The 13,122-nt window shown below is 35.4% G+C and overlaps 1 protein-coding gene across 1 annotated transcript in view; it reads left to right on the plus strand.

Moving 5' to 3' along the window:
- LOC6564928 (homeobox protein cut) overlaps window positions 1-3,755 on the plus strand; it is an 86,107-nt gene extending 82,352 nt beyond the window's left edge. The window contains exon 8 of the mRNA XM_043216067.1: window positions 348-3,755. Within this exon, the coding sequence (XP_043072002.1) occupies window positions 348-3,561 (3,214 nt within the window). The 3' untranslated portion in view covers window positions 3,562-3,755. The remainder of the gene's footprint in view (window positions 1-347) is intronic.
- The last annotated feature ends 9,367 nt before the right edge of the window (window positions 3,756-13,122 follow it).

The raw sequence follows: 13,122 nt of genomic DNA on the forward strand, positions 1-13,122 counted from the left end.
GTAATTGAACCCAATAACGCATTTCCATAGACATTTTTTTAAACTTGTTTGCCACTTGCTCACTTGCTCTCTGATTAAACATATATTTTCAACAATTCCATTTTTTGTTTACTGAATATTTAATTTTTCAATACAAGTCAATCGCATTCGAAACATATTAAAACAAACAGATGAACCAGCTGTGCGCCGCAAAAAAAAAGAAAAAAAAGAAAGAAAGAAGAAAAGAGAAGCAAAATAAACATTCTTTAAATGTTGTTTAATTTGTCAGGGATGGATTGATGTATTAGTTACATGTTTATTCTTATTCTGAGCTGATCAATTTTCTTGTTGTCTTTTGTGTATTGCAGCTTTTTGTTGACGCCGTTCTTTGGCGGAGCCGCTGGCATGCCTGGAGCAACCGCCAATCCATTCCCCACAGCAATGGCCGCCGACGAGAATATGCGTCATGTGATCGAACGTGAGATAGCCAAGCTGCAACAGCAGCAGGCAGCCAATTTTCCCAACTTTTCAAGTTTGATGGCACTGCAGCAGCAGGTGCTGAACGGTGCGCAGGATCTATCGCTGGCAAACAAGGATATCAAGTTAAATGGACAGCGCTCATCGCTCGACCAGCACAGTGGCGGCAGCAGCAGCTGCTCCAAGGATGGCGAACGTGGCGACGATAACGACAGAAGCTATCCATCGCTGTCGCACGCGGCTCGCAAATCGGAGGGTGGCAACACACCAGCACCGCCCGCACCATCACTAACACAGACATCGGCGGGCAGTGGCAGCAATTCAAATGCAGCCAACTCAACGGTTGCCAGCGGTCATGGCAGCAACTCGGCGGCACCCAGTCCGCTGAGCAACTCAATACTGCCGCCAGCGCTGAGCAATCAGAGTGAGGAGTTTGCGGCGACGGCGAGTCCACTGCAGCGTATGGCATCGATTACCAATTCCCTGATTACACAGCCGCCTGTGACGCCGCATCATTCGCAGCCGCAGCGGCCAACGAAGGCGGTGCTGCCACCAATCACCCAGCAACAGTTCGATATGTTCAACAATCTGAACACCGAGGATATTGTGAGGCGTGTGAAGGAGGCTCTCTCCCAGTACAGCATCTCGCAGCGTTTATTCGGTGAGTCTGTGTTGGGATTGTCGCAGGGTTCCGTTTCGGATTTGTTGGCACGACCCAAGCCTTGGCATATGCTGACCCAGAAGGGTCGCGAGCCGTTCATACGCATGAAGATGTTCCTCGAGGATGACAATGCGGTGCATAAACTGGTCGCCAGTCAGTATAAGATTGCGCCTGAGAAACTGATGCGCACGGGCAGCTACAGCGGCAGCCCCCAGATGCCCCAAGGATTGGCCAATAAAATGCAGGCGACGCTGCCCATGCAAAAGATGATGAACGAGCTGAAGCTGCAGGAGCCGGCGCAGGCGCAACACATCATGCAACAGATGCAAGCAGCCGCCGCAATGTCGGCAGCAATGCAACAGCAACAGCAGGCAGCTGCCGCTCAAGCTGCTGCCGTACAACAGGCGCAGGCACAGGCTCAAGCTCAGGCCAGCCAGCACCAGCAGGCGCAGCATCAACAGCAACAGCATCAACAGGTGCATCAGCATCAGCAGGCCCAACAGCAGGCGCAGGCGCAGGCACAGGCACAAGCGCAGGCGCAGTTGCTGCATCATCAGAATATGTTGCTGACGTCGCCCGGTTTGCCGCCGCAACACGCAATCAGTCTGCCGGCAGCAGTCACCCCAAGTGGCATCCAATCGGTTGCAGGCAATCCAACGGTAGCGGGCAGCACTCCGGGCAGCAACGAGAAGAAGCCAATGATGATGCCGGTGCTGGGTGGTGCCCACGCACCAAATGCAATGCGCAGTCTGCATCAGCATATGTCGCCCACGGTTTACGAGATGGCCGCACTCACCCAAGATCTGGACACGCACGATATAACAACGAAAATTAAGGAGGCTCTGCTCGCCAACAATATTGGCCAGAAGATCTTTGGCGAGGCGGTGCTGGGTCTGTCGCAGGGCTCCGTCTCGGAGCTGCTCAGCAAACCGAAGCCGTGGCACATGCTCTCGATCAAGGGTCGTGAACCGTTCATTCGCATGCAGCTGTGGCTGAGCGATGCCAACAATGTGGAGCGTCTGCAGCTGCTGAAGAACGAGCGGAGGGAGGCGAGCAAGCGGCGACGCAGCACTGGCCCCAACCAGCAGGACAACAGCAGCGATACGTCCAGCAATGATACGAATGATTTCTATACGAGCAGCCCGGGACCGGGCTCTGTCGGTTCTTCGGTGGGCGGTGCACCGCCCAGCAAGAAGCAGCGTGTCCTCTTCTCCGAGGAGCAAAAGGAGGCGCTGCGTTTGGCATTTGCGCTGGATCCGTATCCGAATGTCGGCACCATTGAGTTTCTGGCCAACGAGCTGAGCTTAGCGACGCGCACCATCACCAACTGGTTCCACAATCATCGCATGCGGCTCAAGCAGCAGGTACCCCATGGCCAGCCAGGCCAGGACAATCCCATACCCAGTCGCGAGAACACAAATGCAACGCCCTTCGATCCCGTCCAGTTTCGCATACTGCTGCAGCAGCGTCTCGTCGAGCTGCACAAGGAACGCATGGGCTTGAGTGGTGCGCCCATTCCCTACCCACCGTATTTCGCTGCTGCTGCACTGCTCGGTCGCAGCCTGGCCGGCATACCGGGTGCGGCGGCTGCTGCCGGTGCAGCGGCAGCTGCGGCTGCCGCAGTGGGTGCCGCCGGCGGCGATGAGCTCCAGGCACTAAATCAAGCATTCAAGGAGCAGATGAGCGGCTTGGATTTATCAATGCCAACGCTGAAGCGCGAGCGCAGCGATGACTATCAGGATGAGCTCGAGCTGGACGCCAGCGGACACAACATGAGCGACAACGAGTCCATCGAGGGTGGCAGCCACGAGCCGGAGCACACACCCATCACCGAATACGAGAAGGCGCTGCAGAAATCGGCGCTCGCTTCGGCTGCGGCCGCTGCTGCATATATGAGCAATGCGGCGCGCAGTTCGCGTCGCAAGCCGGCGGCACCGCAGTGGGTCAATCCGGCGGGTGCCAGCACACCGACAGCGGCTGGTGTTGTCGCGAGCAACGCTGGCGTCGACATCGGCAGCAGCAGCAGCAGCGAGCGGATCATCAACGGTGTCTGCGTCATGCAAGGCTCCGACTACAATCGCGATGAGAGCGACAGCATCAAAGGTGGCGGCGGCGACTCCAATGCTGCCGATGCCGAGCACGACGATCACGCCCAGCTGGAGATTGACCAGCGTTTCATGGAGCCCGAGGTGCGCATCAAGCAGGAAGAGGACGACGAGGACGAACAAGCCCAGCAGCAGCAAAAGCAGCAGTTAGACGATGCAACGCCTCTCGACAGCGATGCCGAGAAGCAGCTCAACGTGATCAATGAGGAGAAGTTGCGTTTGGTGCGCGTGCGGCGCCTCAGCAGCAATGGCGATGCCGACGAGCACTGCGCTGCTGTACAGCAGGCGACGACAGCCGGTGCGGCAGCGTCGCCGGCAGCAACATCATGGAACTACTAAGCTTGGAACTGGAACTGCAACTGAACCGGAAACGGGAACTGGAACTGGTAACCAGCAGCTGGCGTGTGCAATGTTGAAGACGATTTCTTGTGATTAAGTTTGGCAGCGGCCCCAGAAGAAAAATCTTTAGCCACTGGCTAATTACGTATCTATATATAAATATTATATATACATACACATAAATGATTGATATATATACACATATATTTATATATATATATATATATATATATAATATATATATATATATATATGTATATGTATATTTATCTATATATACATAGCACATATACATACATATGCATAAATCATATATATATATATATATAAAACTAGTTTCTAGTGCACTAAAGTTTTTTTTTTTTTTTTTTATATAAATAGTTGTAGCTAAAAAGTTTAGAGACGCTATGCGAAGCGCAGCAGCGATAGAGCAGCGCAAAAGTATTAAATTGTTGGCTTTAAACTTGCCACATACCCACTACCACAAAAACACAAAACAAAAACAAAAACAAAAAAAATAATAATAATAAATAAATAAAACGCCCCCGCCCCCTTAATCTCCGCCGCGACATCTCTACCTAAACAAAAAAAAAAAAACAAAAAACTACCAAAAGCCAAATCTGTTAAGGCGCAGATTTTTTTGATTTCTTTACGACTTAAAGACTGTAAGCAAATGGCGGTAGAATTTTATTATTATTATTATACTTATTATTATAATGATTAATAACTTTTTTTCTGCATTGTTAAGTGTATATAGAAAAACAATAAATATATATAATAATATAAACATAGAAACTCAAGGCCGATTTGTAAATAGCTAATTGTAGATGTTAACGGCAAAGCTGAGCAAACAAGGTCTTTTCATTTTCCAACAAAACACAAACAAACAAACAAACAAACAAAAACTATTATTATAATTCTACTCTTCGATATGTCTTATTATTATATCAAATTTTTTTTTTTTTTTTTTTTGTGTTGCACAAAAGTTTTAACTATCTTTTGATCTCAAGCAGCAACAACTCAACACAACACACACACACACACAGAACTACAAAATAAATGCATACCTAAACAAAAATCACATGAAAACTCAAAACAAACAACAAGGCGAACCCAAAGTAAAAGATAGTTAAAAGTAACCTTATACATAAATGAGAATCCTTTTATTTAATTTTTTTTTTTCTTGTTTTAATTTTTCGTGAGAAATAAACCACTTCCCCCAATTCCCCGAAGAAGGAAAAAACGAAATATTAACTAAATACAATAAATTTTGTAAATTTTGAATTTACGTATAAACTTATAATGCAAATTAATTATTATGTACAACACAATATAGCAAAATAAATGCAAAGTGCACTAAATTATTATTTATAATAATAAAAATAATAATATATAAATAATAAATATATGTAGTAAGCATTATGCAGTTTATCAACATAATATAACAGTACTTTAAATTCGCATTACAAATAGCATAAATTTTTTTTGTGAATTTAAATATTGCAAAAATGAAAAAGAAAAAGAATACTAAAAATAGACACCCGCATATCGTACTAAAGAAATTCACAGATTAAATAATAAAATTAAAATTAAAAATAAAGTAAACAATTATATCTAAGTGAGCCAATTTTTTTGCATAGCACCTAAGTTTAAATCATAAACATAAAAAACAAAAAAAAAAAACACTGTTTTTCTATCAATAAGCAAAACGTAAATGAAAAAAGAATCCATCATCAAAATTTTAAATAATTAAATACACATTTTTTCGCTAGGTTAACGTTTAAGCTAAACGAAATCTTTAAAAATAGCGAAAAAGTTAAGACAAAAACACAAACAAAAAAAATACAAGAAAAAACCCACACGCATCCAAAAAAAAAAAAATAACGTCAAACATTTTTGCATAGGCCCAAACTTTGCCGCGTTATAATTATATAAATTTAAAAGAAAAAATTTAAAAAAAAAAATGAAATAAATTAAAAAAATATAAAACTTACCAAACACATTTCAATACCTAAAACAATAAAATTTGCGTCTTCAAATTTAAAACAAATATATTACAAATTCTAGAAGAGATAAATTTTTATTATTTTCAAAGAAAAGAAAAAATATGCAAAACAAATTTTGTTGCCGCTGTCAACAAATTTGTTGAAAATTATTTAAATTTAATTTAATTTTTTTTTTTATTTGAAATGTATTTAGTTTTTAAAGTTAACGTGTTAAATACTTTGCATTTTCATACGCTTTAGCTAAATAATATTTACAAATATAATCAAATAAATATTTATGCATAATATTAACACCCATGTCTATATATGTATATATATATATGTATATATACATAATATATTTTATATATTTATATATATATATATACATATATACATGATATATATATAATATACAAAATATGAAATAATGAGATATGTTTAAAGTTGAACGTAATGTGTTGAGAGAGATCACACAAAAATAAATGATGGCAACATTTAGTTATAATTATTTTTTAAATCGACTATTTTTTTCGTATTGTAATAATTATGATCAATTTTTTTTATTATTATTATTATATTATGATTATTATTGTAATAAAGATAAAAACAAACAAAACATACCAATAATACATGAACATAAATGAAACTTTATCAAATAAAAATGTTTTCTTAAACAAAAAAAAAAAAAAACAACCCCATCGAAATTCCTTTTTAATTTTACACCAAAACATTCCTTATTAGCAAATATATATGTATATGTGAGTATATATAAATACATATATATATATATATATATACAAATTTTAGGGCCTTTTAATTTCCATGTTCTGATGTGTCCAATGCCACCCTATGAGGAGCATGCGATATGCAAATGAAATGCTGCTGAGGAACTACAGCACTCGCAAAATATTTTAACATAACCCTACATTAGACCACCCACACCACCCCCTCCCTCCCCCGCCCCGCCCCAAAAACATACACGCACCTAGGCCAAGGGGGAACCACCTTAGCTCATTTGCGGAGCGTTTTGTGAGTAGTCAATTGAAAAGAAAAGGACATACTCTCAAATGCTTGATCTATAATTTGATACGTTGCAAGAGAGATATCCTCACAGCAAAGCGAATGAATATGAATATATATAGAGTTACATACGAGTATATTAACAATATACGGTGCTAGCCAAGTTTACATAACAATAAACATAAAACTAAACACAGCTGCAGATCAGATACAAGTTTAAAGATACATTATAGTACACTTAAATATAGTCAAGTAGGCAGTGAAATTGTTTGCATAGATCCCGTAGCGTTGAAATTTATAGACATACTTATTGACATTACGCATATAATAATGAATTCAATGCAAATCAAAAAGTAATCGAAATGATAATGAGAAATACTCGTCAATGAAAAATATATGGAAAATTATACGTAATTAATATTACTTGCAAGCGAAGGCATACGAATAAACGCCAGTAAAAAAGCGAAAAAAAATAATTAAAGAAGTCAAATAAATATATATATGCATATATATATATATATATATATATATATATATATATATATACATATTATCTAGCTATATTTGTAAATATAAAAAATAATATGCGAGTATTTGTATTTGTATTTGTATTTGACAGAGCAAAACGTAAACAAAATCAAACACAAATTGCATAAGAAATTATCCTTCCAATTCTAAACGAAAAAAACAGCGTACATAAGAAGAAGAAATGCCGATGAAATAAAATAATACTTGAAAGCAAACAATTTTTTTTATCAAAGATTAATTTTACATACTTACATATATATATAAACGTATGTGTTAAGCTGTGTGAATAGAAATGAATTTAAGCCCACGGTGATATACAGTCTTTTATACATATACACACACGAGCCCCCCCACACACACACACACACACACACACACACATCTACACATCCACAAACAATAAACAATAAACAAAACAAAAAAGAAAACAATTTTTTTTTCTTAGATTTTGCCAAGTAACTGATGATGATGTTTTTATTTATAAATAGAAAAAAGAAATACGAAATGTACATAAAATAGTGGAAATGACAGTAAATTAAAAAGAAAATATAAACAATTAAAAAACGTAAATATTTATATATATATAAAAATAATTAAGTTCACATCGGAAAACAGACCATATCAACATTATATATATATATATATATATATATGTGTGTGTATATGTGTGTATATATATATATATTGTGTTGCTATATGCAGTTATTTTAGCAATACACATACAGACACATGCATACACAACGTATTTTAGATCCACAAAGCAGTTACACGCACACACACACACGCACACACACACACACACACGCACACAGAGTACATACTTGCATATATAGCCATATATGTATGTAGTACACACAAGAACTATTGAACTTGAACCAAAAGCCACAGTTAACACCCACACACACACTCACACACACACACACAGACTAACTCATCTACAGCTAAAAGAATTACAGAAAAATCTCTTCAGTTTGCAGATATTTTAGAAATTCAACAGAAGCAAAGAAACCAACACCGTTTTCAGTTTCAAATCCGCCCAGTAATGAACAAAAATTAACCCTGAGTAAACAAAAAAAAAAAAAAAAGCAAAAACTGATTAAGCAAATGAAATAAAAGAAACCAATTAAAATAAATGAATAAATAAATAAAGCAGCAAAAATATCAAAAATTATAAATATATTTATATATATATAACTGAATAAAAGGAAATGAATGAAATCGAAAATTAGCTTAGTGGCCTAAACTAAAGCACTCGACACTTTGGCAACAATATTCGACTCGAAATAATTTTTTAAATTTAAGAAATTTAAAAATGAAACGAAATATACAATAAAAAAAATGCATTACGTAATTAAATAAAGCAACAATTTTTTTCTAGCATTTCTTGTAAAAATTGTTGCAAGCATACAATTAAATTATAAACAATTTTTTTGTTAACTTAAGAATCTGTTTTTATATATAGTACTTATATATATAAATATATATATGTATATATATATATATATATATATATATATATTTATATATATACATATACATATACATATACATATATCTACATTGTGTTAATTTGTAAATTAACATTTTCATTCGAAAAATGCAATTTTCAAAAACTTTGCGCAAATATAGATATAAATTATTGAAGCAAATACTAAATAAAAATGAATAAATTAACAACAAAATAATGCAAATACTTCAAAATAAAATATATAAATAATATTAATAAATAGTTTATATAGCATGTAAAACTGAACAGAGAAATCAAATTCAATAAAGACGAATATACTGTATTCAAAACAATGCTGCAATCTTGTTTTTCTTGACGATTCCATCCAGCATCGACTCAGGATTCACTCGTATTTTTTTTCTGAACGCATTTCTGTGAAGTTGGCGTGAATTATTTTTGAGTTGGGGAATTCTCGTCTTTGGCAGAAATGCGTTATCATAGTTTTGCTCCTGCGTTGTTAGCATAGCGCCATCTAACTGATCTGAGAGCAACTTATAAATAGGTTGGAGTATTGGGAAGCTAAATATGCCCGCGCCATCTACATCTCATTTCTGCATTGCGTTTACAGCGCCATCTAGCGGCGCGTAAGCCAACTAAATAGTAGACTTGGTTGCTCTGAATCAAAAATGTCTGCTTAAAATGAGTGATTTTTGTGTCTAGGCAGATATCTTCTGAATCTTTAAAGTAAATACATTTTGCATACAAAAATAATTTAACTGTAATTAGAAAATGATCATATCTTAGCCGTACGTTGTGTATATCCCATGGGAGGCTTCTCAACACGCAATTGAAATTATCCATTAAATGATGAAAACAAATGATTTGTTGACAATATCGGTCAATATGACATTCTCTGCTTTTATTTGCACTCTAATCGTAACATGTTTTAGATTTGTTCAGTTTTCTTGTATGTTATAAGTTGTAATGCCATATATACATATACATATCGGTGAATATATATGCATTTAAATGTATGTATCTCTGTATATGCATAGTATATACACGCAAATTGATCTATTTTGAAAGGCCTTTCATATACAATTCATAATCCTATGGCATTTCAATGTGCACAGTTGCAGCTCGTCAAGCCCGAAATCAGTCAAAAACAATCGGCGCTTCAGCACTTTCGGTTAATAAGTTGTGTTTTTTTTTGGTTTGTTTTGTTTTTTTTTAGTTTTTGTTTTTGCATTTGCTGTTGCTCTTCGAAAAAGTAGAAAAATATTGCTCTAAAAAATACAGGGCAACTCTTTTCTTTCATTGGTATGTAGATATACTACACACTACATATATATATACATATATATATATATATATATATATATATATATATATATATACTTTAGATACTTATATTTTATAATTGTTTGTGTGTTTGTTTCTTGTTGTTGTTGTTGTTTTATTTTGGTACAGGTTTAGACATAAAAACAGGCGCTCGTTGAAACCTTGGAGGGCAACAGATTTACAGATTTTTATGACATATATTTATTCATGTGTCTGTGTGTGTGTCTGTCTGTGTATATATATATATGTATGTAAACAGAGACATTATTATTTTCATGGCCTATGTATAAACTATAAACTATAAACTATAGTATTCTTCTGGTATACGAAGTCAATTGGGTGCGGGGGGTGGGGTTGGTGCGCATAAATGTGTGACTAAAGTCAGTTCAGACGTTCAGACGTGTTACTGCTATTGTTGTGGATACCCTGTAACTGTGTATATTTCGTCCGAACGGGTTGTTTCGGCCTCCAAGCACAAGTTGAGGCGTAACAGCAACGATCGCTTTAAGCTTTAAGCTAACATTTTTAACAAAATAACGACTCTTAAACTATAACGACTCTAGTTGAATGACCTCTGAACAGATTCAAAATGTTGTCGACTAATATGTGCTATGGAAAACAACTTTATAACATGAAAAACACAAAGATACATAAATACATAAATACATACATCAGAGGCACTTTCAGTAAATAACATTTTCATTGCTTTTATCATGAAGTTCAACACGAAACATGACAATTAATTATACCTTTTCTTGAATTTAATAAGCAAATTAAGCATTTTGAGTTGTTTTTTGTATTCTTATAGAATATCTATATATATATATATGTATATATAATTAAAAATAAAAAAAATCAAATTAATTGTTGGCTAGTAAGCGCAATTATTGAAATGTACATTTTGACTAAGTCATTTTTGATTAAAGAAAATTACAAACAAAACGAAAAAGATACTTTTGGCTTTGTTTAATGTTAATGTTTGTAAAAATTCTTAAATATTTATAGATCGATTGGATTGGATTGTATTTTAGCAATGCATACAACACTTTCTACATAACAAAAAAGGGATTCGAAAATGAGATTTAGTTTAAGCATTTAAGCTTGCCCCGTAGAAAATGCGACCCAAAAAGACCCAAAAGGAAACCAGGAAAGAAAAACAAAAATAAGTGAAATGAAATCACATTTTGTGTGTATTTGGTACGCAAAGAAATCATAATCATATATGTTTAATAATAATATTAAATTTTTATAGCAATAATAATAAAAAAAAAAAAACATTAACAAACTGGTTTGCTGATCTTAATAATCGATGATATCATATCATAATAAATCGTACGTCATTATTGTAATAATAGAGGTAAAAGGTAGTGGTGCTTTTGAGGAAGGGGATGGGGTGGATGGTGGATGGTGAGAGGGGTTGAAGTGGGGCATTTCACACACTTTAGGAAGATGCGTGTGTGTGTTCCTTAGCCTAGTCTCGCATTTTAGCTTGCAATTTTGCTCAGTTATCAACTGATGATGTATATAGGCTATAACAATATTTGAAATATACATATATATATATATATATGTATGTATGTGTGTGTGTGTGTGTGTGAAATTTGTTTCTCATACGTGTTGCAACAGGGCGGCGATTGTTTGCATAAAACAGTGAATGGTGCTTTTTTTCTTTTACTTTCTCGTTTGATTTTGTTATAATTAGCACACACATATCAATATATATATATATATATATATATAGATCGATATATATACATATATATATGCATGTGTGTGTGCATGATCTTAAATATACGCTGCTTAGAAATATTTGTTGTGGTTGTTTGTTTGTTTGTTTGTTTGTTTGTTTAAAAAAAGGCGTTCGCATTTGTAAAGCTACTAAAACTCTTCATACAATTCATGTATATATCCATATTTAAACAATCGAAAAGCAAACGTTTAACATTTTAATTATAGTTTTTCTTCTTTGTTAACAACAACTGCTTCTGCTTGTTTCACATTATTATATTTGATTTCTTTTTGTTTTTTGTTTTTTGTTTTGTTTTGCTTTTTATCATGAGCTGTTCATTATTCGTTAAATTACTTTAATGCTTTTTGCTAAAAAGGTACTTGAAGTGTATACACTTAGGGGGCAGGGCGAGTCCATTATTGAATTTAACTATGTATGTGTGTGTGGTGTGTGTGTGTGTGTGTGTGTAAATTAATTGCAGCATTTTTGCAACTGTGTTGAGTTTTAATTTAGTCGTTTGTTTTCCTTATTTTGTTTTTAATAATTTATTTAATTTTTATTTATTTATTTTTTTACTTTTTGCATCTGCTGTCAACGTTCAACAAAGTTTTAAATATTAATTCAAGTTTTGAATTTTGTGAGCTGCCAAAAAAAATCGAAAATAAAAATTTGTTAAAATAAAAACTAAACCAAACCAAAAGTTTGTAGTGTTTGTGCTTGTAAGCAGCAGCACGATGAGGGGGAGGAGGAGGAGGAGGAGGTGGACGAGGAGGAGGTGGAAACGAAACAAATTCTTAACAAGGTTCGCATCAATTTTTAACTACAATATTTTAATGCCTAAAACCTAATTGTAATTTATAGTTTGTTGTTATTTGTTTTGTTTCTTGTGTTTCTTGTGTTAGCTTAGGGTACTAAACGTATCTTTGATTTAACATTTACTTGAGTGTTGCATGTTGTGTTCTTGTTGTTGTTTGTTTGTTGTTTCTTGTTGTTTTAGTTAGGATATTCGGATTGCTATGCTACGCTTGATTGGCCCGTGTTTGTTTTGTTTTTGTTTTTGTTTTAATTTTAGTTTTGTTTTTTTCTCTTTTCTTTTTTTTTTTGGTTGATTTTTGTTAGCACTTAAGTTAATAATATATAACATATGATAATTACAAATATAATAGTAATAATAATAATATATATAGTAAGTAGTATATAACATGTAGCGATTTAAACAATTCATTTTTTAACAGCAGCTGCTGCATTCTACTTTCTTTTTTTTTGTATTCTTTGCTAAGGACTCAATAATAAGGCGCTAAATGTTCTTGTTGTTTTTGTTGTTGTTTATATAAATGTGTGTGTATATGTATAAATATGTGTGTGTGTGTGTTTCACCTTTCTGCTCGTGGGAAACAATAAGCCAAGTACAAAGTATTTTGTTAAAGCAAATGTTACTTTTCTTAAACACTTTTCAGCTGATTTGATTTGGATACCCTTTCAAATTGGGGCATTCTAATTTGATTCAT

This window comes from Drosophila grimshawi, unplaced genomic scaffold (assembly GCF_018153295.1).
Source record: "Drosophila grimshawi isolate 15287-2541.00 unplaced genomic scaffold, ASM1815329v1 contig_848, whole genome shotgun sequence".
Taxonomy (NCBI): Eukaryota; Metazoa; Arthropoda; class Insecta; order Diptera; family Drosophilidae; genus Drosophila; species Drosophila grimshawi.